The sequence below is a fragment of the Girardinichthys multiradiatus genome, chromosome 4 (assembly GCF_021462225.1).
Source record: "Girardinichthys multiradiatus isolate DD_20200921_A chromosome 4, DD_fGirMul_XY1, whole genome shotgun sequence".
NCBI classification, from domain to species: Eukaryota; Metazoa; Chordata; class Actinopteri; order Cyprinodontiformes; family Goodeidae; genus Girardinichthys; species Girardinichthys multiradiatus.
The window spans coordinates 26,636,542-26,664,470 of NC_061797.1; the positions used below are offsets into that span (position 1 = coordinate 26,636,542).

Below are 27,929 nucleotides of genomic sequence, written 5' to 3' on the forward strand. Positions count from 1 at the left end.
TCCTTCTGGGCCGTCCTCAGAGCCCAGAGGTTAAAACAGAAACACACACCGAGCCACCGTCGGTTCTGGTGCCGCTGGAAGACAAAATGTGGCTTCGAGAGGAGCTTCTGAAAGCCATTTGGCACGCATTCACAGCCCTGGACGTGGATCACCGTGGAAAAGTCTCCAAATCTCAGTTAAAGGTGCGTTTCATTTCGGTTTATTCCAGTCTCACCACAAACTCTTGGTTTGGTACTTTTGTATCCTTTATGATGCCACTCCTAACCCTGTAGTAGTGCGGTGAAAAACTACTGTTTTCACTATTTACTGGGTAATTAAAAGCATTTTGTTTCAAGTTGTAACATTGAAGTTGATTTTCTGCTGTGTTCACATACTGTTTATACTGGATTTGAAACAATATATCAATTGTTATTTATGAAGTTAGTCATGATTTTTGCTTTATAGTTTATAAAGTATTATCTATTATATTATCTGTAATATGACGCTAATAGGTATGCATAGAAGCCCTTCTGTGTTATCTGCTACCAGAACTTGAAATGTTTCTGTTTTCACGTCTGACATATTATGACTCATATTCTATTTTGGGAGTCTTGTTTCTCTACTCATCTGTAAATTGTTTCATTTCTTTATTTTTCCATAACCTTAAGTTCCTACAGAGCACAAACCTGCACAGTTAATCCTCACCGGCCTCTTTACTACTATTGGGTTGGACCCCCTTTTTACCTTCAAAACTGCCTTAATTCACCGTGGCACAGATTCATTTAGGTGTCTGAAACATTTCTCACAGATTTTGATCCATATTGAGATGATAGCTTCATGCAACTGCTGCAGATTTGTCCCTTGTTTCACCACATCCCAATGGTGCTCTTATAGTTTGAGATCTGGTAACTGTGGAAACCAGTGGAGTATCATGCACTCATTCTCAGGTTCAAAAAGCAGGTTTAGGAGGGTTTAGCCTTGTGACATTATGCATTATCCTGCTGTAGGCAGCCATCAGAAGATGGGTGCACTGTAGTCATAAATGGATGGACATGATCTGCAACAATACTGTGATTGGCTGGACTGTTTAAAGGATGCGCAGTTGGTGCTTAGAGGTCCGAACAAAGGATGGACCCTGGCTTTCATGTTGTTTTACCCTAAATTCTGACCTTACCATCTTAATGTTGCAGCCTAAACGTTTTTTCAACCTGTTGCTGTCCATTGAGTCTGTTTTTCAGTTTGATATTTTTAGGTGACAAGAGTAACACGCAGTGCGTTGTCAGGCAAAACTGTTATCAGAGCTTCAGAGCAGCGCAATCAAATTGAAACTGATGACATTTTGCAGTAATGCAGCTGGGAGCAATGACCCATAGCATAACATGTTAGAGTTTCCCTGTCAGGACCTGAAGTATCACTTGACTAGTGATGCTTGGAAATGTGACAGACTAAATTACAATTAAAGTTCCCCATATATCAGAGCAATATTCCACTGCAGTTTGAATTTTGAATCAATAAATACATCGATACTCAGAGTTGTGCTATTTTTGTGCTATGATGTATTTGTTGTGGTTGTTTAGGTGCTGTCCTACAACCTGTACACGGTAATGAAGATCCCCCATGACCCCATGAGCTTTGAAGAGCATTTCAAAGACGATGATAAGGGACCTCTGTCTAATGAGGGATACATGCCATACCTCAACAGGTACATTCTTGACAAGGTGAGGACCGAGAGTGGTTAAAAAAAACCTGTTTAATATCAGTATCCCACTCTGAAATGTTGCTTTTTAAATGTATGTGTAGTTTAGAAGAGAGATATGTTTAAAATAAGTAAAATTGGACAAATAAAAGGGAGCTTCTTCACGCAACCATTAACTCTAAAGTTTTGGATGAAAGGGTAAAACTTGTTTTAAATATTTTAAAAGTCGATTTTTGTCTCCTTTGAAATGTGCTCTTTTATATATCAACAGTTCGGTTATTCAGTGCCACTTGCTTTTAGTATGCACAGTTAAGCCAAACATTATTCATACCTCTGGCAGATTTAGATTAAACATTATTTCTCATTCAACTAAGAACAATGTTTCTGATGGGAAATGAGGCAGGTATCTCTCAAAAGATAATAAGATAATGTGAAATTAGTATCAATGTATCTGTTTACATTATAAAAAATGATATTATTCATTAAAAAGTACTCGTACTCGTCTTCCACTTATTCGGGTACCGGGTTGCGGGGGCAGCAGACTCGGCAGAGACACCCAGACATCCCTCTCCCCAGACACCTTCTCCAGCTCTCCGGGGGGAGCCCAGCATGTCCTGGGCCGTCCCCTGGGTCTCCTCCCGGTGGGACGTGCTTGGAACACCTCCCGAGTAAGACGTCCAGGAGGCATCTGGTATAGATGCCCGAGCCACCTCAACTGGCTCCACTTGATGTGGAGGAGCAGCGGCTCTACTCCGAGCCCCTCCTGGATGGCCGAGCTCCTCACCCTATCTCTAAGGGAGTGCCCGGCCACCCTACGGAGGAAGCTCATTTCAGCCACTTGTATCCGGGATCTCGTTCTTTCGGTCATGACCCAAAGTTCATGGCCATAGGTGAGGGTAGGAACGTAGACCGACCGGTAAATCGAGAGCTTCGCTTTTCGGCTCAGCTCTCTCTTCACCACAACGGACCGGTGTACAACAGGTGTTACGTCGATTCGCGTTTCCCCATCAGATACGGTTTCCGCCCCCATTACTGCGGCAGCCGCACCGATCCGTCTGTCGATCTCCCGCTCCGTTCTTCCCTCACTCGTGAACAAGACCCCGAGATACTTAAACTCCTCCACTTGAGGCAGGAACTCCCCTCCAACCTGAAGAGGACAAGCCACCCTTTTCCGGTCGAGAACCATGGCCTCAGACTTGGAGGAGCTGATCTTCATCCCAGCCGCTTCACACTCGGCTGCGAACCGCCCCAGTGCATGCTGTGGGTCTTGGCTAGAGGGGGCCAGCAGGACCACGTCATCTGCAAAAAGAAGAGACGAAATCCTCTGGTCCCCAAACCAGACCCCCTCTGGCCCTTGGCTGCGTCTAGAAATCCTGTCCATAAAAGTTATGAACAGGACCGGTGACAAAGGGCAGCCCTGCCAGAGTCCAACATGCACCGGGACAGGTTACCCCTGCATTAAAAAGTAGGTTGTAAAAAAAATGATACCCTTCTAAATAATCAGTGGAAAAGAGATTTTTAGTATCACTGCAATTGAACCTTGTCCTGTAATTGCTGAGTAACATTTTTTAATGTTTCCACTGTTATTTTGATGATTTATCTTTAGGGCAGAGCTCCAAGTCTTTGAGGTTGGAAGGGCCTCCTTGTCACCGCCCTGATCTTTAGCTCCCACCACAGATTCAAGTCAGGAATCTGGCTGGGCCTCTCCAAAATGTTACTTCTGGTCAGAAGAAAAATGTCGATAAAATTAAAATATTAGTTTAAACCTAAATCTGCAAGAGGTAGAAATACTTTTGAGCTCCAAATTACAAAAGGAGACATGATTCATACTCCTGGAGTGTTGACTGTGTGGTTCGTGAGGTGAAGATCAGCGAAGAGACAATGACTAAAAATGTACATTTATTTCAACTCTTTCGGAACTGTTAAGAATTGTTTATTTATTTATTTTTTTTGTATCTTTTGTATTTTAGGCTCACCCAGAATCTGAGCTAAATCAAGTATAAATATGGAGTTCTCTCAGATAAAGATCCAAATTTTAAAAATAGTTGTCAGGTATTAAATAATATTTATGTGTAGAGACAATCATTGATTTTACTGATGAGGTATTTTTTGCACATAGGCTACTTTGGCATTGACTGAATTACATTTTTCCCAATTTCAAGTGTACACTAAACATTTGTCCGAGAGGCCTTAAAAGTTGCTCAGTTTTTGGTTCTGATTATTTTCTTTTTTTTGGCTATAAAATTAAAAAATAAATGTTTTTTTCATCTCCTAAAATGATTTTCAACTCATTTCCCAGATGTCAATTTGATGAAGAAAGAGGCAATTCGTTGCACAACAGGCCGTATTGTGTTGAACCATAAGATAGACATTTATCACTCTATGAAATGACATGGCTAAAGTGTTTTAAATGAAAAATAAAACTTGCTTATTAAGCACTTTTCAGGTTTGTTTTTTTAAGATTTAATGATGGGACCTAAAAGGAAAATATGCATTTAAAAAAAAACTCAAAAGCGTGAATTACAGCAAAGCAAATGTGTTTTTGTAAAATAAATAGATAAACTATTCAATCAATGTTGTTTTTTGTTTTGACAAATACTAACATTATAAAACTCAAGTGGTAGAAAATAAGAGGATAAAATAATTAAGAGGAAATGTTAATCATATCTTTTGCAGTTTATTGATTTATTTTGATTTGTGGTAAAATATTTATGTATAGAGAAGAAAATGATTTTGCTAATTTAAAATAAGAACAACAAAGAATAGTTTTATCCTAGTCTTTCTATTTTTTGTTGTTGTTGGTTTTCCAGTAATGACTGCAGATTTTAGTAATAATTTTACCTTATGGAACGATTAACGATACAGCTCCACTGAAATGTGCGCAATCAAAGAAAAAAAAAAGGAATAAAAATAGAAATCTGAAAACTCATAATCACAGAACTCCTTTGCTGAAGATGCTGAACCAGATTCACATTCAAATGACTCATCATCTCATCATGCAGAGTAACACTATTTATCTTCTTTGTACACAAGAATGGTCCCATAAATATTAAAATGATCCGTGCATCTGATGAAGTTTTAGGTGACTGACTCTGGTTAGTAAGCAACTCAGGCTTCCTTTCTTGTGCTGCGAGGCGGTTTTCTTCCCTTTTCTCTGCCAGACTCTGACTTGAATAAAAATGAGTCTTGTAACAACATCACCTCACATCCTGCAGACTTTAAGGTTTTCAGAGGAAACCAACAACAGTCCCTTTGCTCGGGGCTTGTAAACAAGCAGGTCGCTGGTGTTGCTTCTTGGCTCCACTTTGACTCTGACTCAATGCTGTGTTTTTATTCACAGGTGCAGGAGGATTTTGACGTGCTGGAGTTCTACCGCATGTGTTGGACTTTGTGTTACAGGAAAAATATACACCCTCAACGTCTAATCATCTCAGATAGCGATGCATTCAAAGTCTGGTGCATTTTTAACTTTCTGTCGGAAGACAAATACCCTCTTGTGATAGTCTTTGAGGAGGTAAGGAAGAGGCCTAAAATTTTATATTTAGGCATTTGGTTACAAGCAGCAACGGAACAATTTGTCCACATTTCTTTAGTTAGATACATGAAAAATACCAAAGTTTACACAGTAAACGGTGTTTTAGCACAAACAAGGAGCTATTAGCTGAGAACTTGGTGCGTACATACAAGGATGACCCATCTCTCATGTCATATGCCAGGTCTCAGCAGAATTATTTTCTATTTCTTGAAGACACGAATTTCCGAAATGGCTCATTTGGTATAAATATGACACTTTTGTCACTTTTTTCTTCTCTTTCTATATAAAACAACTGTATAAAATGCAGTCATAGTCAGCAACACCTCTCCAGATCTTCTGGGGTAGTGTTGCTGACTATGACAGCATGACAGCTTCAGGCAATTTAAAAAGGTTACAATCTAGCCTGGCTTCCTGGAAACAAAGATTGAAGAAATCAAGGCTGTTTTAAAACCTTTGTACCAAACTGAACTTGTGTGCTTTGAGCCATCTTGTTTTCTTCTTCTTGGCCTGAAAGGAGTATGTGAAATCTGTAGTAGTTAGTTTTGAATTTACTCCAACTTCAGCTGTTATAAGGTGTCCTGGCCTTGATTTAACAAACCATGAAGCTTCCGCCACTGTGCTTTACTGTTAGGATGACGACATTGTTCTGATAGACATGTCTTGTGTGTTATACAGTATAGTGGATTATTATTACTTTTTTTTGCCTTTTTGGTAAAAGAAAATGTCATTTAACATACTTTAATAAAATTATTATTGCTTTATTTTTCCTTTGAGATAAGTGGACATCTTCCTAAGGATGCTCTGCTAGTAATGTCGCCTCTTTCAACAAGTGCAATTATAAGATTAGTATAACTATATTTGTCTTTTTGACTTAAAAAATATGCTACATTATAGACCTATTACAACTATATTTAACCATTTGTTTACTTTGCTTTAACACTCCAAGTAAGGGTATTTTGTCCACCCACGTAGGTCGAGTATTTTCTGCGAAAGCTGATGGAGGCCATGGGAATGGGATGGTGTGAGGAAAGGTTCACAGACTACAGGACGAAGCAGAGCACCAAAAGTTGGCTGAATGTGTGGGAGCTGATTGAGCTGGTGGGAGTGACATACTTCAGCAAGGACATAGACAGGCAAATCCTGTCAATGTGCATCAACGAAGTGTTTTCGGAGCTCATTCTGAACATCCTCAAGCAGGTTGGGCGGGATGTCGCTGTTTTGGGCTCAGAATAAAGTATGCAGGCTTGTGAAATGTCTTGGTTCAACTATTTGTTGTGTTTCAAAGGGTTACATGATGAAGAAAGGCCACAAGAGGAAGAACTGGACCGAGCGCTGGTTCGTCCTGCGACCCACCTCGCTGTCCTACTACGTCTGTGAAGACCTCACGGAGAAGAAGGGGGACATCGTCCTTGACCAAAGCTGCTGTGTGGAGGTAAACACTGTAGCAGTGTTGTTTTATTTTGGGATGTACTGAAGGATAATAAAGAATTTAAATGAGCAGAAATGGTTTCATACATTTATTTGAAAAAATAATATTATTTTTATGTGATTTTTTTTAATCTCTTCCAGTCTCTGCTAGATAAAGATGGGAAGAAATGCCTTTTTATTATTAAGTGTGTTGATAAAAGCTTTGAGATCAGTGCTTCGGATAAAAAGAAGAAGCAGGAATGGATTCAAGGTACTGACTAGACAACTTCCCCGTCCCTGGGAGTCATTTTATTGTTGAACACCTGTCAGTGAGCTTCCCCTCCCTATGTTTTCTGGCAGCAATACAAATGTGCATCCAGCTGCTCAGGCTGGGTCTACTGTCTCCCCACCGCGACGCCCTGCTGAGGCGTCGGGAGCTCCGGCAGAAGCAGCAGCTGGAACAGGAAGACCTGGCAGAGAGGATGAAGAATCTCCAGGCAGCTAATGAGGCCAAACAGAGACAACTGGAGGACATGAGGATGGTCTGTGGTTAACGCTGTTGAAATATTTTAAAACGTCAAGCAATCATTTTTCTCCAGGCTTTCTGAAGGTTGTCCAGCATGTCTTTACACTTTTGCTGCTTTTTATTTTTTAGTCCAGTCCCTATAAATGACCATAGTAGGAGATTGTTCATTAAAATAGTAAATGGCAGTCTTACAAAACCATAGACTGCAGATAAAAAGTGTCTGAAAGCCAAGTTTTTAAGAATAAGAAACAAATATTTCTTTGCTACCGGAGCTAAAAATAGCAAACACTCAAATCAGAAGCAAAATATAGATGAACTAGGGATGACTTAAGACTGTTGCACAGCACTTAAACAAAAAGCAGAAGTTAGAGACAGATTTGCACAGAACTTGCACATTTCTATGTGTAGTAAATGTTTTTGTAAATATTTAAAGTAATAAATAATTCAGAGAACAAAAATATATCTCTATTGTTAGCACTAGAGGCCTTTATTTTTCCGACAGTAGGTAGACAGGAAAGAGGGCAAAGAGAGGGGGAGATATTTGGCAAAAGTAGGCAGGACCGGGACTTGAACACGGAACGGCCGCATTGAGGACTATAGCCTCTGCACATGATTGCGCTGAACCCCTACACTACCAGCACAACGCCCATTATGATGGTTTTTAATATCAGTTGAACTTGGGTGTTGAACACATCTGCCCACATATTGTGGTTGAACTCTGCATAAATACTGATGGTAAAAAGGGAAGTAAAACTTTTATGCAAACAGCATTTTTTATCTGTTGGACACCTGTGTCTGAAACAGGGCGTTCGAGCTCAAAACTTTCAAAGCAGTTTATTCCTCATATCTGACTTCTCTTTTTCATTTACCTGTTGGCTTTTTTTTTTTTGCAAATATCAAAACATATTCTATAACTACAAAAGCTTTATGCGGCTGTCTGTAGTTACAGTATATTAAAATCCAGAAATGGTCTCTTTAAAACACCCTCGTTAATCAAACCTCAGAAACTTTATAAGCTGTTTTTGTCCTGTTTGTGGCCTCGGTTCAAGCAGAGCAGTAACAACTTCTTCCTCTATGGTGCTTTGCAGAAAATGGAAGAGGCCACAGCCAAAGCTGCACTGGAGGAGCTCAGAAGGAAGAAGAAGCAGTCGGACTTGCAGGATCGCTACAGATTAGACTTGGAGAGAGAAAAAATGGTGAAAGGTTTTTCTTCACTGCTTTATACATCGGTTGGTTACACATTTGTGAAAATGCTTAAAGAAACGTATCACATTTTTAAAAAGAATATACCTACGATGATGACAAAAGGCATATATCACTAATTGTACAACTCAAATGTATTTGGATTTTGCAGCTGACAATAACTGTATCCATGTCTCTGGGCGAACAGAAACCTAAAGTCGAGAAATTAGTAAAAAAGTGAAAAGAATCAAAGTACTGAGAGTAGCTGCTTAGAGACCTAAATAAACCCAAGCCAAGGTTTTAAAAGAGCTTTGTGGTGAGCCTAGTCTGCCTGTTATTTGCCACAGTGGAGAATGACTGCTTGAAACAACAACGGCAATGAAAAAAAATAAAAAATTCTTGCAATATGTAGTGAGGTGTTGCTTTTTTTTGCTCCAGTTCTGACCAGCATTGATGCACACAGAAATGGTCTGATGCAGAAAATACACATTTCTTTGAACAACTGTCTCAACAGGGTACATCATATTAGCAAGCTGTGCATTTAGTTGTGTAAAACATTGCAAGTAGTGAAAGTAAGGTGCTAAAAATCTCACTTTTCTGCACATAATCAGTCTGGCCTTCACTTGCAAGGATTTCACTGCACTACTGTAATGTAGCTCTTAATGTGTTACTCTGAGGACACAGTTAGGCACTAAAACTCTATAACCCATAACTTAGCTTAATCACAAAAGTTGTTCGGCCCTAAATGTAACTTCAAGCAATACATGAGGACTATGAAAAGTCAGTGAGACACTGAGACACTGAGAATAAACAAATCACTACTGCAGCTAATTATTGTGGGTAAAACAATGCAGAGGATACATTAGGAGAAAGTGATCCATTAGCAAATGCTTTGTAGTGAAAGGAGATATACAAATACAAATCATGGAAAAACACCACAATTTCTTACCTAAGAAACTTTATGCTCACAAATGACCTCAATAGTCTGGCTGCTGAATCCACTAGAACTGCAAGTTCTCCCGTTTTATCACAAAAATCACACAAATGTTTTAGATAAAAAACTCATATCAAAAACAACCTGAATGCATACAACAGGCTGTTTTCACACATTATTATTTACAAATTAATACGAGGAAAGAATTGTTTTATAATCCTGGGGGGAACATTTGTCAAACGCAGAGACTGTGTTTCCTGGGTGAGGAGAAATTTGCCCTCCTAGCGTGTCCACTTTCACTGAGCTTACCTGATTTTTCCTACACAGAAGACCTCTCACTCTACCCTTTTTTCTGCTGCTGGTAAGCAGCAACACATACATCAAAATGTTCCTGCTAGAATGGTATTTTTGTCAAGAAGACAATTTTCTGTCTTAAATAATTGGTTGTAAATTTATAATTCTACATACACTATGTCTGTTTTAAAAAGACATAGTGTATGTAGAATTATGTCTGTTTTAAAAAGGCACGGCTCCAACAGCTATTTTTTTTTAATGTGTTTTTAAAATTAAAAACAATAAAAATATAATCTGAAGTTTGTTTACGTTTTATACTTTCAACAGTTTTAGCCTTTTTTTGCTTTAAATTTGAGTCATCTTTGTGCTGAGACTAAGACAGTTCCATGGGTTATGATCTTGCACAAACTGCAGTTTTTATCGGATGAGCGCTCGAGATATAAAAATCATGTCAACTATTTCAGGTGCGGCAGGAGATGGAGGAGCAGATGGCTCAGAAGTCCAGCGAGCTGGAGCAGTACCTTCAGCGGGTCCGAGAGCTCGAAGACATGTACCACCGTCTGGAGGATGCCTTAGAGGACGAGAGACAAGCCAAGCAGGATGAGGAGGCCATGAGGAAGCTGCAGGCCAGGTGTCAGAAACATAGGATGATTCAGTTTCAATTCAGTTTATTTATATAGAGCCAATTTACAACACATTTCAACAGATGATCAAGCCAGAGTAGCAGTGCTTGTATGTTCACCAAGCTGTTAATAGGTAGCTAGCTTTCAAATTCTGCAGTAGAGCTAATAATTACCTTTTGTTGTGGTAACAGTCAGTATGTGTGTGTAAGTGTGCAGCAATGTGTGGAGTTGAGCCAGTTGTAGCTGAGATAACGTAACCTTAACTATACCGTTAAAGATCCTGGATTAAAACCAATAAGCCTTTAGTCCAACAGTAACTTCATTAACAGGTTTATTGTCCCCAAAGACGTTGGGGATTCCTGAAAGCTTGTTACCTTTTGGCATAAAAAATAGTATTTACATCAATTCAGTTCTAGCTTGGTTTAGATTATTTTTATGGTGCCAATGCACAACAGATATTAAGACCATTTACATGATAAACAGGCTCAAATTATATCATATTATATAGAATCTAGTTTGGTTCAGTCCAGTTTGGTTAATTCAAACCAATCCAACCCATTGCAATACAGTCAGGTCCAACTCAGTCCTAATTTTAATACAACACAGTCAAATTCACTTGATCATAAAATGAAACGTATAAAAAGAAGCCCAGTTGATTGCATAGAGCAGGGATCGGCAGTCTCTTCTATTCAAAGTGCCACTTCTGCCCCCGCTGTGTAGTGCTGCAAAAAAAGATTTTATAAAACTATATAAACCTTTATTTTGAAACTATTGTCAGAGTTTATGACAAAATAAATCATTAACTTTTACAAAGGAGAAAACTCTTTGTTTTTTAAAATTAGGCCAGCTGAGTGAGCCCTTTTCATAAATATATAAGATGAAGACAGATATGAAGCCCACTTAAAAATATAAAGCAAATAATTTGGAGCTAGAAAACATTAAATTAGTTTTAAAAGCCTTTTAAATGCCAGATATTGCATAAAAACATGGAGAAGAACTGATAAAACCACCCTTTCTTATTGCCTTTATAATTCAAAACCATTACTATTTGGTTTTAAAACAGCCACAGTGGAGGAGCCAAGGAGCCACATGTGGCCCTGAAGCTGCAGATTGCAGCCCCTGGCAAAGAGTCATTGACTTTGTGACAATCTCTCCTCCTGTCCAGGCATGTGGCGACAGAGGGAAGGACAAACTCCCTTTTAACAAGAAGTATTAGCTCAGTATTAGCATCCTGGGGGGTTGACACAAAAACGCAAATAAGCACTGGGCCAGAAGTACTTTTTAAGGGAAAGAAAAACAAAGAGTACGCAAAGATAATTGCAGCAAAAGCTCTGTTAGTGTCTGTCTAGGAATCACCCACAGCTACACACAGAAGCACAGAGCCAGGAGTACTTTCTATGGAACACCATGTCGGTATCTGGAGTGATATCTGAGCATTAAAGGCAGCTAAAGGTTTCTGGTAAATGTTAATCGGATTTTTCCTTTGGCTTTGAGATGCTGGTGGGGTTTTATCAGCCAAGCTCTTCGCTTCAGGTCTATCCACGCCAATTCTGTTGGATTAAAATAAAGACTCTGACTTCATTTTAAAACTTTGTTATTCGTTCATGACCTCGTTTTGCTCTAGAATGAGTTCACTTAATGTCTGTTTATTGTGAGAGTTGACCTTTAGTTGTTCAGAAGATCCTTTATATATATATATATATATATATATATATATATATATATATATATATATATATATATATATATATATATATATATAGCTTGTTTGTGTACTGATTTTTAAAAGTCATTGTCTTGTGGAGGGGAAGTAAGTCTCATTAGCATGGGATTTAAAAACAGACACATTTTGAGATAGTTTTAAATGGTTCCTTTTTTACCCTGATCTTTTTCTATGCTTTTAGAAAACTGCTCTGCTCATACGATTATAAGTTGATGCATCCCTGCTCTTTAAAAGTCGTAGGACATTGTTTAAAAAACAGACGTGTTTGCTGTCTGCTTCTCAACAGGTTGTTGGAGGAAGAGGCGGCAAAGAGGGCAGAGCTGGAGCAGATCTACCTGAAACAGCAGAGGGAGCTGTCTCAGACGGAGGCGGAGAAGGAGGAGCTGATCGCTGAGCAGCTGGCCAAGGAGCGAGAGCTGCAGGCAGCATCTCAGCAGCTGGACAGGCTGGAGAAAGAACGGCAGGGGGCGCTGGAGCAGTATCAGGTTCATCAGGATTTATAGATCAGATAAAGGCAGGGTCCAATATGAGGTTTGGTGTCTGCTTTTAGAATTACAAAGGAGATATTTTTTACTTCTGATTGTGGTCATTAAAATATAAAGCAGGCAATTTAAATACTTTTCACAGTTTATCTTCCACTATATTACATTTGAGACAATAAATAAATTTTTTATAAGTATCCAACATGAATTGAATGAAATCAACTTTTTGAAATTAAAGGTTTAGTGTGAATAGTTTGCTGACATCTAGTGGCAACAATTGATGTCCCAAACTAGGCATATATTACTACTAGAGCTTCAAGGACATCCAGTGGATATCATGATTATTGATATTCAAGCCAATATTTCCTAATGTTGACATAAATTATTGTTGGACGATAAATTAGCGCCGATAAATTAGGTTGACATAGACAACATCTGATGGCTTTAGACTTTGTTTTTATGTTTTCATTTAAACATCCTGAAACGGGATTTTTACCAGTCGGTCTACAAACAGAAGCTTCTGAAAGGTGAAAGTTATTGTTATTATGAGGACACTTGCTTATATAGATTAGGTTTGTTCATTCAGGGCCACAGTAGAAAAATGTAGGTTTTGGAAGAGATTTTTATTTATTTTAAGAAACCAAAAGGATAACTCTACTGAGACTTAATATAATTAATGATTTGTGTCAGTGGGTTGTCGTAAATCCCTGTCATTAGAGAAGAAAATATTAAAAACTGTTTATATAAAGCAAATTAAATATCTCTGTCTTTCCTCCTCGTCTAAAGGAGGTATCGAAAAAACTGGAGCGAGCAGCTAACAAGACTAAGACTTGGAAAGATAAGGTGGCCAAACATGAGGGGCTAGTTCGTCTCATCCAGCCAGGTAAGATGAATTCATGCTCCTTTAACTGTAAGCATCAAGGTTTAACATGAGATAACACTGATGGGACATCTCAGGTCAAATGTCAGCAAACAGTGCTTTTATCTGTGGTTTTAAGTAAAGATTATTAAGTGGCTTGCATCTGTTTTTGCTTATTGTTTAGGTCATAAAGGACCTCAAAGGATCACTAACTGGGGCCTGGCCTCATTCACTGACATTGAGCTGGAGCAGAGGAAGAAGACCTGGCAGGAGAAGAAGAACCAGGGAGCTCAGACTCAGTGAGGGTTTTAGATGATCAGGACAAATCAGTGCCTCTTTCACTCTTCATTGATTTCAATCACCATCATTTAGTTAACAGATTGAACTCATAAGTTTTCTGGCAGTAGTAAAACACCACTATGAAGGTATGAAAAGGTTTTTAATCATGAGCTTACTGAGCAATACATCACCTGTCTGAATTATCTTGTCTGGACTGCTTAAATAAACTGGATGTTGCTATTTCCCCCTGCGAGAAAATAAAATCTCAAACTGACTTCGTAAGAAGAAGCTTGAAAAATAATCTTCTGTCACTATAAAATTACTTGTTTCTTGCATTTCTTTTAGTCTCTAGAGACCCTTTTTCCAGCGGTAAAAGAAAATTTAAATAAGGCAACTTAATTACTTTTTAATGTCAGAAATTAACAGTCCCATTCATTTCTATTTAACACATTTATATGATTCAGTATATCTACTCCATTATCATCCAATCTGTCTGAGTCTTCTTCTAAACTGGTTGTACCATAGAGTCTTCTACTGATATTTGGCACAACTAAAAGTCGACACATTATCTGACTGCCAGTTCTTAAAATTAGTATGACTGAAATAAATCTTTTGTAATGAACACTATTCAGTTTTTTACAACAGCGGTAATGGTTTCTTTTTGTTTCTGTCTTAAATAACCATTTTCACAACAAAAGCTATATTAAATGTAACTGGAAAGACAAGCAGTTTTTTGCTTTACATTCAAACCTTTGTAACTTATGTTTTGTCCACTAGGTGTCAGTATGAGCATTAGACATTCTTGGATATTACCGGTGCCGCAGGACAAGTCTGCTTTCTTTTATAGACGGTTATCAAAATGTGCAAAACACAAACAACAAGGTATAAAATTGCATAGACAGAATTTCATTATGTTTTTTGAGTTTCTCTTGTTTGTCTCCCCATTGTACCTTGCAAAAGTATTCATACCACATAGCCAATGCAACTAATTGCCTTTAGAAGTTGGCTAATTAGTAAATAATCCATCTGTGTGTAATTTTCTGTAAATGCCTCAAAGGTATTTTAGAGAACATTAGTGAAAAAAACAGCATTATAAATACCACGAAACAGAGCAACCAGGTCAGGGAAAAAGTTGTGGAGAGGTTTAAAGTAGGGTTAGGTTATAAAACAACAACCTAAGCTCATCAGATATCAATAGTTTTTTGTTTTTTGTTTGCCCTACATGCAAAACCTGTGTGAAGGAAAACTAATACTGGACATCACATTGATCATACCATCCCCAAGGTGATACATGGTGGTAGCAGTATCATGCTGTGGGGATGCTTTTCATCAGTGGTGACAAGGAAGCTGGGCAGTGTTGATGTAAACATGGGTTGAGCTGAATTCAGAACAATCCTAGAAGAAAACCTGTTAGAGGCTGCAAAGGACTTGGCCCTGGGCCAGAGGTTCACCTTCCAGCAGGACAATGACCCTAAACATTCAACCTGAGCTACAATGGGATGGCTTAGCTCAAAGCAAATTCATGTGTTACAACGGGCCGGTCTGTTAGATTTGAGTTCAGACCTAAATAGACTGAGGTTGAGCTATTTTGCAAAGAAGAATGGGCAAAATGTTCAGTCTCTAGATGTACAAAGCTAGTAGGGACATGCACCAAAAGACTTGTAGTTGGAACTGTGGTGAAAAGTGGTAAAATACAAAGTACTGGCTCAGAGAGGCTTAATACAATTGCGTCTGAAATTTTAGATTTTTATTAAGAAAAAGATTTAAAAACCATATATTCTTTCCTTCTGTTTCAGAATTAAAATACATTTTTTGATAGATCAACTTTATATGGATCTATCAAAGTTCAGTTAAAACATTGAAGTGTGAGGTTGTAACATGACAAAATCTTTAAAAAAAATTATTTGAATACTTTTGCAAGGCAGTGTTTGTGCTTTATTATCCCTGCAAAAGATATTTTGAGCATGTTTGTGCAGTGCATAATGATCCATTGGCAATATAGTTACAACGAATTAATGATTAAATTGGATAAAACGGGATATTTTCAGGTGTTTAAAATATTTTGTTATGTTTCAGACATACAGACAGATCTTAAAATACATTTCTAAACTTGAACATGATGCATTATAAACCACCTCCCACAGCAATGATAGCCTCAGTTCTGCATACTTGTTTATATTGGTCAAGTATTACAGAGATGTAGGTGGGAAAATGCATGTTGAATTAGTTTTAATTTGAGTCTGAAACAACATTTGCCAGCCCTGGAATCCGCTGGGGACTTTCTGTCATCACTTTGGCACAGCGTCGGTCCGGTCCTGGGGGGCTGATTTAGATTTTCTAGAAAACGCTGACGTAGGTATGAGGCAAACTGATACTGGAGCTGACACAAACCTGTTGGAGCAGACTGCGTCGCCTCACTAAAACCACTTCCACTCAGTCAGATCAGAGGAACAACGGTCAGTTTTCAGATGGGAACCTGATAATACCAGATGGTATAATTGATCTCAGAGAGACAAAGTTGCATGGCAGGTTGGTAGATGCAGTATAATCTGACTTTATTGTTCCAGTAATCACAAGGCGAGATTAATTACACTTAATGCACGCGACATGCAGCAGTGAGATCCTGTTGTCAAAACAAATCACCTTAAGCAACAAAGGGCCTCTGTTCACCTCACGTATGCTTCAGTTTTGTCCTCCACGCCGTCGTGCTTCAGTTACAGGAACATTGTACTTGGGTGAACCTGTCAGAGTTGGGCACTGGCTTTGTCTCTTGTTTGCTAGTCTGCACAATGAGCTCCTTTACTCTCCAGTGCAACACCGACGTCACCCCGTTGTCCTTCTGGTTCTCCAAGAGGGTTTGGAAACGAAACAGAGAGTTCAAGTTGAGTTCAGAGCTGACAGAGCAGAAGACGAGATAAGAGCCTGCATTCACACCACTGACCTGACACCATGCACGCATCTAAACACCGGCAGTGCGCAGATAAGATCAGATACAGAGGCAGATCGCCCAAATGTCTGAGCTAATGCTGCTGAGATTCACCATGATGGAAAGATTTTATGGACCTCCTTGTTTGCTTGATTTACAGTGCGACAACAACAACAAAACAAAAAAATTAAATTGGTGTTATTGCAGCGCTCAGGAACTCCTGTGAGTGTGTTTGTGTGTTACTGTTCACATATCTTCTTGTGGAGGTATTTATATTTGAGAAATAGCAGCCTTTATTTTTTTTGTTTGTTTGTTCTATTTCTAAAACTATTCTCAGAATTGGGAGTCTCTGATCTCCGTAGCTAAATTGCACAAGCCCTCACATTCCAGGTTTAAGAATATCTCTAACTGTCTCAGCCTTGACCCATGTGTCCGAAAAGTAGCCCTAATGCCCATGACCAATTCATCTGGTTTCTGTCCAAAACATCCCGGTCCAAACTGGGAAATTTTATGGGATAGTGTGAAGAAATGTCTTGCAGATGGCTCCTCACAGTGCTTGACTTTTAACGCAAAAGAAATGTGTCAAGCTGTTCTGGAAATCTTCATTTTTTTTGTTTTTTTTGTTGTACAAATGGAAAGGTTAATTGAACTTTTCATGTTCATGGATGATCGGCTCATCGGTCGATTCATGCATCAAGTAGACTCCCATCTACTGGCAAGCTTGCATTATTCCGATTTCTGCAATGGGAGTAAATGAAGTGGTATCAGCTTTTAGGGTTGGATTTTGGAGCAGGTGCCCACAGAACCCCCCCCCCCAGCAGCTTTGAATTCAATCGCCCACATTGCCGAGGCGCAAAGGAAATGAGAACATATCTTTCATTCACTGCAGCCACAGGGTTACAAGGATAATAGGACTTAGAAGACCAATTGAAATAAATCAATATTATGTGTCACTGGGGTATTTTTGGGGGTCTCCGAAAAGGCCAGTCAGCTTATTTTTCAAGTTATTTTATTCAATTGCACAGCTGTGACTGCGGCGAAAGAATCCTGGATCTAAAACAAGCAGATACGTGCAGGCCTGAATTTATAGGCTGCTTTTGATTTGTCTTTTATTTGAGAGCGGCACGCTTCCAGCCAACCGAGGCAAATCACTGAACCTTGAGGAAAATAAATGCGGCCAAGTTACACAAGATTACCATTACACAGAAATGCATGTAAAAACACTGCTGGCCTCTGGGATGATGGAAGCTTTCATCAGTAATTTGCCATCAGAGAAGAAATCAGTTGCAGGAGCAATAATGTACCAAACCTCACGTCATGGGTTATGTAACGATGCATTTCTTTCATGTTGTCCTACTTTCACATAACTAAACTAAATCAGTGTGATTTCATCTAGTCAGACTAACACAGCTATAGAGAACCAATAATTGGATGAAATTGCTGTTGGGAAACCACCAATTCCAACTCAAGGGGAATATAATTCCAATCATGCCATTCCACGCAAGCCTGCAGGACAACATCCGCTGCATCCCCCTTGTTTTTGGCCTAATCTCCGTGCCTAAAGCAAGCCTTTAAAAAATGGGGGGATATGCCAAAAGGTCTGCCCAGATGTTAGGCTGATGAAGCTTTGCACCTGCTGCCGCTACAGGGCAGCTGCGCAATTGCACTGTGGGACAAAACATCCACCATATCCCTCCAAAATAACCCACCCGATCTCGCTGTGACCTCAGCTTCCTCTGAGTGAAACCCGAAGCAGTGTTTGCTCTGCAACGACAGCCAGGCGCCAAACACCATGAGCTCAGGCTCTTAACCACAACCACCTCTGGCAGGGGAGACACCTGTGATCATTGTAGAAAGACAAAAAGCTTGGTGTTACCTTTCATTGAGAGATTTTTTTGTTTTGTTTATTAAATTAGAAGTGTTTCTAGGGGGTCGGAAAAACATAGCAACAAGACAGAGTGGAAGTTTTCATCTTGTGATATATGACTCACTGAAGGACAAGACATTCCAGCAAAGTTTGCAGCTATGAAAGGCTGTATTTTCGATTCAGTGTTAATGTGAACACCAGGGGACACAGTTTCTACACGCAGGACTGTAGGTACAGCCCTTATTTTGGCAGATCATTGCTACTTTGTTTCATTTAGTAATCATAAATATGAATAAAGAAAGATTACATGTGAGATTCCTCAAGGCTCCTTCCTTGTGATATCTTTATTTAACCTCTACGTGATCTCTTAGCGGATATTATGGAGTACTACAACAGCTCTTACGATATCTATGCGGATGATCCTACAGTCTACTACAGTCAGTTTGTATGTCCAACTAGACTTGATGATGCTTATGATCAATGAGCATGTAAAAAAAAACTAGCAGTAATCATGGGCTCAGCCTTCAATTTTAATGACGACTTTAAATCGATTACTTAATCAGTCTACTACCACCTCAAAATATTGACAGAAATGATCTTTGTGTCTAAGAAGGACAGAAATGTCCCCCCCCCAGTAGATAATTGTAATAGTATACAGTTTTTAATACATAAAATAAAACATCAGTCAAGCAGCTGCAGCTCATTCTAAATGTGCTGCCAGAGTCCTGATCAACATCAGGATAATTAACCATATTGCACATTTTCTTAAATCATTGCACTGGATCCCTGTTTGTAAAATGACAGATTCAAACTTGCTGATGATCTAGAAGGAAATGGTTTATGTTGATGGTCAGGTATGAACCATGTACAGGTCCTTCTCAAAATATTAGCATATTGTGATAAAGTTCATTATTTTCTATAATGTAATGATGAAAATTTAACATTCATATATTTTAGATTCATTGAACACTAACTGAAATATTTCAGGTCTTTTATTGTCTTAATACGGATGATTTTGGCATACAGCTCATGAAAACCCAAAATTCCTATCTCACAAAATTAGCATATTTCATCCGACCAATAAAAGAAAAGTGTTTTTAATACAAAAAACGTCAACCTTCAAATAATCATGTACAGTTATACACTCAATACTTGGTCGGGAATCCTTTTGCAGAAATGACTGCTTCAATGCGGCGTGGCATGGAGGCAATCAGCCTGTGGCACTGCTGAGGTCTTATGGAGGCCCAGGATGCTTCGATAGCGGCCTTTAGCTCATCCAGAGTGTTGGGTCTTGAGTCTCTCAACGTTCTCTTCACAATATCCCACAGATTCTCTATGGGGTTCAGGTCAGGAGAGTTGGCAGGCCAATTGAGCACAGTGATACCATGGTCAGTAAACCATTTACCAGTGGTTTTGGCACTGTGAGCAGGTGCCAGGTTGTGCTGAAAAATGAAATGTTCATCTCCATAAAGCTTTTCAGCAGATGGAAGCATGAAGTGCTCCAAAACCTCCTGATAGCTAGCTGCATTGACCCTGCCCTTGATAAAACACAGTGGACCAACACCAGCAGCTGACACGGCAGCCCAGACCATCACTGACTGTGGGTACTTGACACTGGACTTCTGGCATTTTGGCATTTCCTTCTCCCCAGTCTTCCTCCAGACTCTGGCACCTTGATTTCCGAATGACATGCAGAATTTGCTTTCATCCAAAAAAAGTACTTTGGACCACTGAGCAACAGTCCAGTGCTGCTTCTCTGTAGCCCAGGTCAGGCGCTTCTGCCGCTGTTTCTGGTTCAAAAGTGGCTTGACCTGGGGAATGCGGCACCTGTAGCCCATTTCCTGCACACGCCTGTGCACGGTGGCTCTGGATGTTTCTACTCCAGACTCAGTCCACTGCTTCCGCAGGTCCCCCAAGGTCTGGAATCGGCCCTTCTCCACAATCTTCCTCAGGGTCCGGTCACCTCTTCTCGTTGTGCAGCGTTTTCTGCCACACTTTTTCCTTCCCACAGACTTCCCACTGAGGTGCCTTGATACAGCACTCTGGGAACAGCCTATTTGTTCAGAAATTTCTTTCTGTCTTACCTTCTTGCTTGAGGGTGTCAATAGTGGCCTTCTGGACAGCAGTCAGGTCGGCAGTCTTTCCCATGATTGGGGTTTTGAGTGATGAACCAGGCTGGGAGTTTTAAAGGCCTCAGGAATCTTTTGCAGGTGTTTAGAGTTAACTCGTTGATTCAGATGATTAGGTTCATAGCTCGTTTAGAGACCCTTTTAATGATATGCTAATTTTGTGAGATAGGAATTTTGGGTTTTCATGAGCTGTATGCCAAAATCATCCGTATTAAGACAATAAAATACCTGAAATATTTCAGTTAGTGTGCAATGAATCTAAAATATATGAATGTTAAATTTTCATCATGACATTATGGAAAATAATGAACTTTATCACAATATGCTAATATTTTGAGAAGGACCTGTAGACCTCTAAGGCCATCAAAAACCTGCTCACTTAGTGTTCCTAAGATCAGAAGTGAACAAGAGGAGGCATCATTACTTTCTATGCTTTTGTGCAGAAATTGTTGATTCCTTTAAATCAGGGTGGAAAATATTACTGTTTACTACAGCTTCCCATAAAGGTCAAATATCACTTTATCATCACCTACAATGCCTTCTTGCCTTTTTATTCGCTGAAATTTGAATTTTAATGTTACCTTTTATGTGATGTTTAAATACTTACTCTTATTTTCATGCATTTCATGTTTTTAAATGGGATTCTATTTTCTTTGTTCATTTATTTATCTATTTGTATGTAAAGCTCTTCAAATTACCCCTTGTGGGAATGGTGCTTTATAAAGAAACCTGCCTTGTCCTACAGGGCAAAATATCAAACTGAACAGTTCCTACCAAAATCACCTATAAAAATATTGTCAGGTAACTTGTGATAAAAGTTACATTGAGACATGGAATTCACTGTCTGAATGACTTAGAAAACCTCTTGGAGGAAACCAAAGAATTGCTTCACAAAACCAAACCAAACCAAAAGCTTTAAACAAAATGTAGCTGGAGCAGGAAACCCTTCAGAGGGCTAGGCTGTATAGTCAGATCAGGAGGCAACAAAACAAACACTGGTTTGTTTACTGGTAATATTCATTCTCTGCTGTGGTCAGAGAAGGTTTTTAAAAAGGATGACACGGCTTCCCGCCCAGGGCAACCTAGCATTGGAGGATGACATAAGCACTCAACAACAAAAGCAAAAAAATGTTAATCGGGTTCTGAACGAATTTTCTATTGCTTCTTTACATGTCCAGTCAATAAGGAGTGGAAACCTTGTGTGCTTTGCACAGTATAAGCACATGAAAAAAACACGGCTGAGCTTCTCAACAAGCTAATATCGCTGAAGAGGGCATCAGATTCACAGCTTCTGACTTGGTGCTTAATTAAAGGGCTATATAATTTTTTTTTTAAAGGTGTCCAGACTACATTTAATTATCTGTAGTTAAAAATCCAGAATGCTTAGACTGTTTAAACCCTGGACTTGAATGTGAGATTCATGAATTCCTTAACATATTTGTGAAAACATACAAAATACCTAAAAACTATTTCAAAAGTTGAAAATGCTGGTAGACCTAGATCACCTTTTATACATGTGGACTTAAACTAAATCTTTAGGCAATGTGTAACTAGCAGCCTCTCGAAAAGACAGTTTTCATTTTAATCTAGAAAAATAAAGTTTAACAGGTATTAATTGTTTTTCCACTAAAAAAGTGCAATTACACATTTAATGTCAGGTGATCTTGCCATACTGATAGAAACATTTAGTCCTACCGTATTAAAATCCCATTTTCAACCCTCCGCTGTACAGACGAAGCACTCTAAATATCAGAAAAAAGGAAGTTTCAAGTATGTTTGATTTATTTGCAAAAATGTAGTGTCATCACAAAACATGGTACAAAGAAGAAATAACAAAAAAAGCCTCTGACATCTTTGAATAGCTTTATGTGCTTTTTCTTGTAAAGAAGAGAGGGCAGATAATCAGAAAGCTGCTCAAAAATATTGATTAAAAAGCCCTTAAGAGACAGAGACTGTCTGGAAAAGGTCAGCAACAACAAAAGGTCATTTCATTCACAACAGTTCACCACAAAGAAGGAAAACCGGAAGAGTTTGATCAGTAAAGACATGAAAAAAAAAAAAAACAAGGTTCAAACACATCAGAATTAAAGTTAGAAAGGTAAATCATGTTCAGAGAAGACTGGATATAAAATAAAATGTAACAAAGGTATTTACAGAAGAAAAAAAAAACGACACTTGCACGGTAACACATTTAATAAAAAATAATAATTTACGTTGCATGAGACGTCAAAGTTAAGAGAGAAAAACAACATTCAACAGAATAGCAAAATTATCATGTACTTAAATAAAAAAAAAAAAAACACCTGTAAAATCTCTGTGCAAATTCTTTTCATTTAATCCTTAACGATCACATCTACACTGTAAATAATGCCTGAAGCCTGGCTGTTTGCATCTGTTAGAAAGTCAATATTCAATAAAGAGTGCATACTTTAGCGCAAAGTGCAAACAAATTGCTTTTTTTTTTTTTAAAGTTGTGCATTAAAATCTGAGTTTTCGGCGGTTTATACGTTTCTTTAAGCAGCAATAACCTTTTCCTTGTAGTAAAATATCTGATAGAAAATCTTTTACAAGCTGTCTATATGCTTTTAAATTTAAAATTGAACCCACAGTTTTATTGGCCAGTGATATAGCTTTGATATATAAAAAAAATTAAAAATTTCCTTGGTAGCACAGTCTCTAAAAATGTCAGCTTATGTTTGCCTTGCTTCCCGATCAGAGGGAGCAGATAGCTGAGGCCGATGTGCTCCACCTGCAGGGTGATGGTGGCCCAAGCAGCTGCGGGGAGAGAAGTAGGAGGACAAGATTCATCCTCCACCATCAGGCACTTCATTCGCTGTGATACCCTTAAATTAAAGACAGCTGAATCGAGCTGCTGTCATGTTTCAGCTCTCAGCCATACGACTCCACCTCAGATGAGGGTGATATGTCATTAGACCTCGGTGTTCAGGCGTCAGATATGCAGCTCTGGATCTTATCCATCCACACCTGAGCGCTGGGCGCATCGGAAGCACAGAAGTTGTAGACTCTTTTGTTGGTTTTCAGCTAAAGGGCCATCAAATAAAAAAAGGTTATTCTATTTAAAATAAGGTGCCTGTAAACATTTTCAAATTCAATTTTTCAAATATAAAATTTAAACATGGAAAATGACCCAATGAGAAACAAGCAGGGCATGACTGGGAAGCAGTGATTTGGAGCTGAAATTAATGTCACTGAATCTTTGTTGTCATAAACATCCAGAACAAGATAAATGCAACCAGATGATGTAAGTACACGATTATTAGGTAAACCATACTCTGTTTTCTATGAAGTGAAGTTCCGTGAAGTACTAAGAGTCTGTCTGAAAATCTGTGGTCTGCTATGCATATTCATTTTCTGATCACATGCCTCCGTTATAAAACAGTGCAGTAGTGAGAGTAAAAGAGGCCCTTTTCAGTCTGTATCACGCCTGAATATGAACTATTAGTCTGTGTGCCCTCTGCTGATGTCCTGCTGAGCAGAAAGATTCAACGCTTTTCTCAGCTGTTTTTGACAAACAGCAAAGCTAAAGGCAAAATATATTAGGATCTGCGATGCTTGTGTACATGAAACTGTATCCTAATGGCTCCTCAGTGTTAATCTTGTAAATCATTATGTGTTAAGTGTCGGAAATGCTCTCAAACTGAACCCTATTGAAAATGTATTGAAAATGTATGGACTATACCAAGAGTCAACCAGGAAACCTATTAGTTTAAATGACCTCTGCCAATTCAAACAAGTAAGAGTGGACAAATATTCAGCGTGTTAAAGTGGTTTGTTGTATGAGCTTCTCACCATGGAAAAAGAATAGTTGAAATAAACCCAAAATTATTAAGACATTCATGCTGATGAGTAAATGTAAATGTCTGACCACAGCTGTAGCTTTTTTAAAATAAACAATTAAAACCCAGTCAGTGATGGTAAAATCTCACAAAAATAGATGGCAAGATCACACTTCATGGACTGTGGATCAATCTGTATTGGATGTTCTGTTAGATGCAAATACAATGAGACATATAAAACCGAATGCCAGGACACTTTTGGACCCATTAAATCAGTAGAGGGTAGAGTTTACAGTCATTTTAATTCATCACAATGACACATACAAAAACAAAAGACGTCTCTTTAAGAACAGCATATCAACATAAAAACACACCCGGGAATCCACCTGGATCTCAATCTGACTGAAGATTTATGGTTTTGAGTCTTCCTTAGCATCCTCTCTAGGTGAGGAATTTCTATGTAAACCACCGTAGATCAGCACCATGATTGTAAAATCATTTTGTAAATGCTGACAAAAGCAGCAATACTTCTAGAACAACACATAAACCCAACATGTACTCACGTCAAAGAAAGCCTTTTCACTGATGTGTTTGGGGGCTCCTAGTGTGGGCGTGGCCATTATCACAGACTCCACGTCAGCCAGATCAATGTGACCCCTGCAGTTCGTGTCTTCGCCGGTGTCGTAGTATCTGAGCTGTGAAGACACCAGAGTTAACCTATTGCTCCACGTTCACACGTTAAATGAGCAGCAGCTCACTCACCTGGTGCTTGGTGACATCCAACACAAACCAGCGAGGTTTCCAGGCTTTCAGCAGCGCTCCGCGTTTGTAAAGGATCCCCTCATAAGACCTGGAGAACAAGAAGAGGTCCAGCAGCCTTTAGATCCCAGGAGGTGGTGTATAAATTAACTATAAAACAATGTCAATTTGAGTATTTTAGTTTTTTAGGATTTTTGGCACTAACACTAATAGAAACAGGAACATTTGAGTGGCGATAATCTTAGTTTTCTGAATCACTTCATCTCTGTAAAGTCATCTGTCAGAACGTCATTTGGAATTTGAAAAATGAGGAACAGATGCAAAACTCATCAGAAAAAAACTGATATAAAGTAGATTTTAATGATTGTTTGTTCAGCCCAGAAAATATCCCACTATCTGAGCCAAGAGACTGTACTTTAACCTCTCTGTAATTGTAAAAATCACACACCCAGACTTTAAGCGAGAGTACAGACAATTCTCACAAAGATGACACGGAGCATACCGCAGGACTGAATCATCTTCCAAATCTGGACTGGCCACTAGGCCAGTGAGTCAGATGTGTTCCTTCTTGTTAGTCTCGGAGCTCAGGAAGTTCACGACCCACCTGTTCTCTTCGCTCTTGGGGGTGAACTGGTTGTAAAGTGTTGCTGCGCGGCGGTTGATCCCGTTGGCTGTGGAGGTGCTGTGGTCGTCACCCAGGCCGCTGTCTGGCAGGTGCATTATGGAGCGGCGCTGGAAGGCCTGCAGGCTGGACGTAGGAATAAGGCCCGAGAGGGACAGCGACTGCTTACGGAGCTGCAGAGAAACACAGATATACATACAGGTTATTTTTTATTTAACAATGTTTTTTAGTCTTTCCAATATATGTGTCATCTTTTCTAAAAAGACGCACATTTCCTTCTTGTTTGAGATCTTCCTGTATGCTTAATCGGACTCTCTCCAAAGTCATCTGCCATCTCTCAGGGCCCTGGTTCAGCTCTCCCTCCAGCCTCTCAATGTCCTACAGCACCGATGAGACCAAAAAGAATTACAAAAGCGACAGAACAGCAACCTGAAAGAAAAAGTGGACATTTGGCCACAGCCGCTTACAGAGAGAAGTTTGGTGATGGCGTCTGGTTGGGCACTGCTCACGATGCTGTAACACGGCCAAACAATCCTCCTCTTGCTGTTCGCGTTGGCGTCTGCCTCTTCCGTGCTCTCCGACCTCACCGCCATCATCCTCCAGTCGTAGCATGGCCCCGTTGACAGAGTTTCCTCTGTGAAGAAGTCCCATTTAATCAGGCTGGGGATGCTGACGAAAGGCTTCAGGACCAGCTGCACAACAAGAACCACGTGGGTTACTCTTTAGAGATCAAATTAAACCTCAAAACATCTGTTTGTGCAAACGATATGTAATCTGTAGTGGCACAAAGGTGTTAAATCACAATTTTTACTTTCTTTTTAGTCAAAAACATATGCCCTTTAATGTTGTACTTGAACAGCTTTATCCATTTAAAAAGTTTACTTATTTTACTATTTCCCAGAGAAGTTGAATCTGACCCTTTACTTTAGTCTGTGAAGGAAAATCTGAAATTATGCAAAGCAGGAACATCTGCAACAACACAGCTGCTCAGATTACAAAACACATGACGCTTCCTGTATCGATGCAACTTAAAATGACCAAAATTCCTTTGTCTGCAAATCAAAATAAGTCAATTTAAGCTGCAGAAAATGGACATCATTTAAGGACATGGATGAGCTTCCCTGCAACTTCTGCTTGATTACTTGCCTGCTGGGGTTTTATTTTTATTTAGACTGCATCACTGCACGAGTTGCGTCAAGTAGTGCAGCTATACTGCTCAATAGCACACACTAATTGCATTCAATCATATTTTGATATCTTAATATATTTTAATGCATGGATAAAAATAGTAAAAGTGATAATCCCAACCAAACTGTTCTTTTTTGGCAGTTTGCAAACCCAAGTTGAGTTTATTGTTATCGCCAATAATCACAAGCATCACCCCCAAATATGAAAAACATGATAATTATCCATCAATAGTTTGAATAATCCTTCATCACCATTTTAGGCCTTATACAGGTCCTTCTCAAAATATTAGCATATTGTGATAAAGTTCATTATTTTCCATAATGTCATGATGAAAATTTAACATTCATATATTTTAGATTCATTGCACACTAACTGAAATATTTCAGGTATTTTATTGTCTTAATACGGATGATTTTGGCATACAGCTCATGAAAACCCAAAATTCCTATCTCACAAAATTAGCATATCATTAAAAGGGTCTCTAAACGAGCTATGAACCTAATCATCTGAATCAACGAGTTAACTCTAAACACCTGCAAAAGATTCCTGAGGCCTTTAAAACTCCCAGCCTGGTTCATCACTCAAAACCCCAATCATGGGTAAGACTGCCGACCTGACTGCTGTCCAGAAGGCCACTATTGACACCCTCAAGCAAGAGGGTAAGACACAGAAAGAAATTTCTGAACGAATAGGCTGTTCCCAGAGTGCTGTATCAAGGCACCTCAGTGGGAAGTCTGTGGGAAGGAAAAAGTGTGGCAGAAAACGCTGCACAACGAGAAGAGGTGACCGGACCCTGAGGAAGATTGTGGAGAAGGGCCGATTCCAGACCTTGGGGGACCTGCGGAAGCAGTGGACTGAGTCTGGAGTAGAAACATCCAGAGCCACCGTGCACAGGCGTGTGCAGGAAATGGGCTACAGGTGCCGCATTCCCCAGGTCAAGCCACTTTTGAACCATAAACAGCGGCAGAAGCGCCTGACCTGGGCTACAGAGAAGCAGCACTGGACTGTTGCTCAGTGGTCCAAAGTACTTTTTTCGGATGAAAGCAAATTCTGCATGTCATTCGGAAATCAAGGTGCCAGAGTCTGGAGGAAGACTGGGGAGAAGGAAATGCCAGAAGTCCA

At 39.3% G+C, this 27,929-nt stretch overlaps 2 protein-coding genes across 3 annotated transcripts in view; one reads left to right on the top strand and one right to left on the bottom strand.

The window, feature by feature from the left end:
- swap70a (switching B cell complex subunit SWAP70a) lies at positions 1-14,268 on the top strand. 2 transcript variants are annotated; one of them, XM_047364196.1, is made up of 12 exons: positions 1-182; positions 1,557-1,697; positions 5,016-5,189; positions 6,183-6,407; positions 6,496-6,642; positions 6,780-6,888; positions 6,978-7,159; positions 8,232-8,339; positions 10,018-10,184; positions 12,186-12,384; positions 13,168-13,264; positions 13,425-14,268. In XM_047364196.1, the coding sequence occupies exons 1-12, from the start codon at positions 87-89 to the stop codon at positions 13,541-13,543; spliced, it is 1,764 nt and encodes a 587-aa protein (XP_047220152.1). In that variant the 5' UTR covers positions 1-86; the 3' UTR covers positions 13,544-14,268. The 2 variants fall into 2 exon arrangements, with proteins under 2 accessions (XP_047220152.1, XP_047220151.1); XM_047364195.1 differs by lacking the exon at positions 5,016-5,189 and having other exon boundaries at positions 2-182.
- Positions 14,269-22,205: 7,937 nt separating this feature from the next.
- sbf2 (SET binding factor 2) overlaps positions 22,206-27,929 on the bottom strand; it is a 128,516-nt gene continuing 122,792 nt past the window's right edge. The window contains exons 37-42 of the mRNA XM_047363043.1: positions 26,087-26,311; positions 25,890-25,997; positions 25,602-25,792; positions 25,001-25,088; positions 24,802-24,933; positions 22,206-23,483 (exon numbers count right to left, since the gene is read on the bottom strand). Of these exons, the coding sequence (XP_047218999.1) occupies positions 23,385-23,483; positions 24,802-24,933; positions 25,001-25,088; positions 25,602-25,792; positions 25,890-25,997; positions 26,087-26,311 (843 nt within the window). The 3' untranslated portion in view covers positions 22,206-23,384. The remainder of the gene's footprint in view (positions 23,484-24,801; positions 24,934-25,000; positions 25,089-25,601; positions 25,793-25,889; positions 25,998-26,086; positions 26,312-27,929) is intronic.

Excerpts from the sequence above, each read along its gene's own strand:
- swap70a (XM_047364196.1), top strand. The coding sequence starts at position 87 with ATGTGGCTTCGAGAGGAGCTTCTGAAAGCCATTTGGCACGCATTCACA. Across the intron at positions 1,698-5,015 it reads ACAGGTACATTCTTGACAAG|GTGCAGGAGGATTTTGACGT; the intron begins GTGAGGACCGAG and ends TTTTATTCACAG. Across the intron at positions 5,190-6,182 it reads TTGTGATAGTCTTTGAGGAG|GTCGAGTATTTTCTGCGAAA; the intron begins GTAAGGAAGAGG and ends CCACCCACGTAG.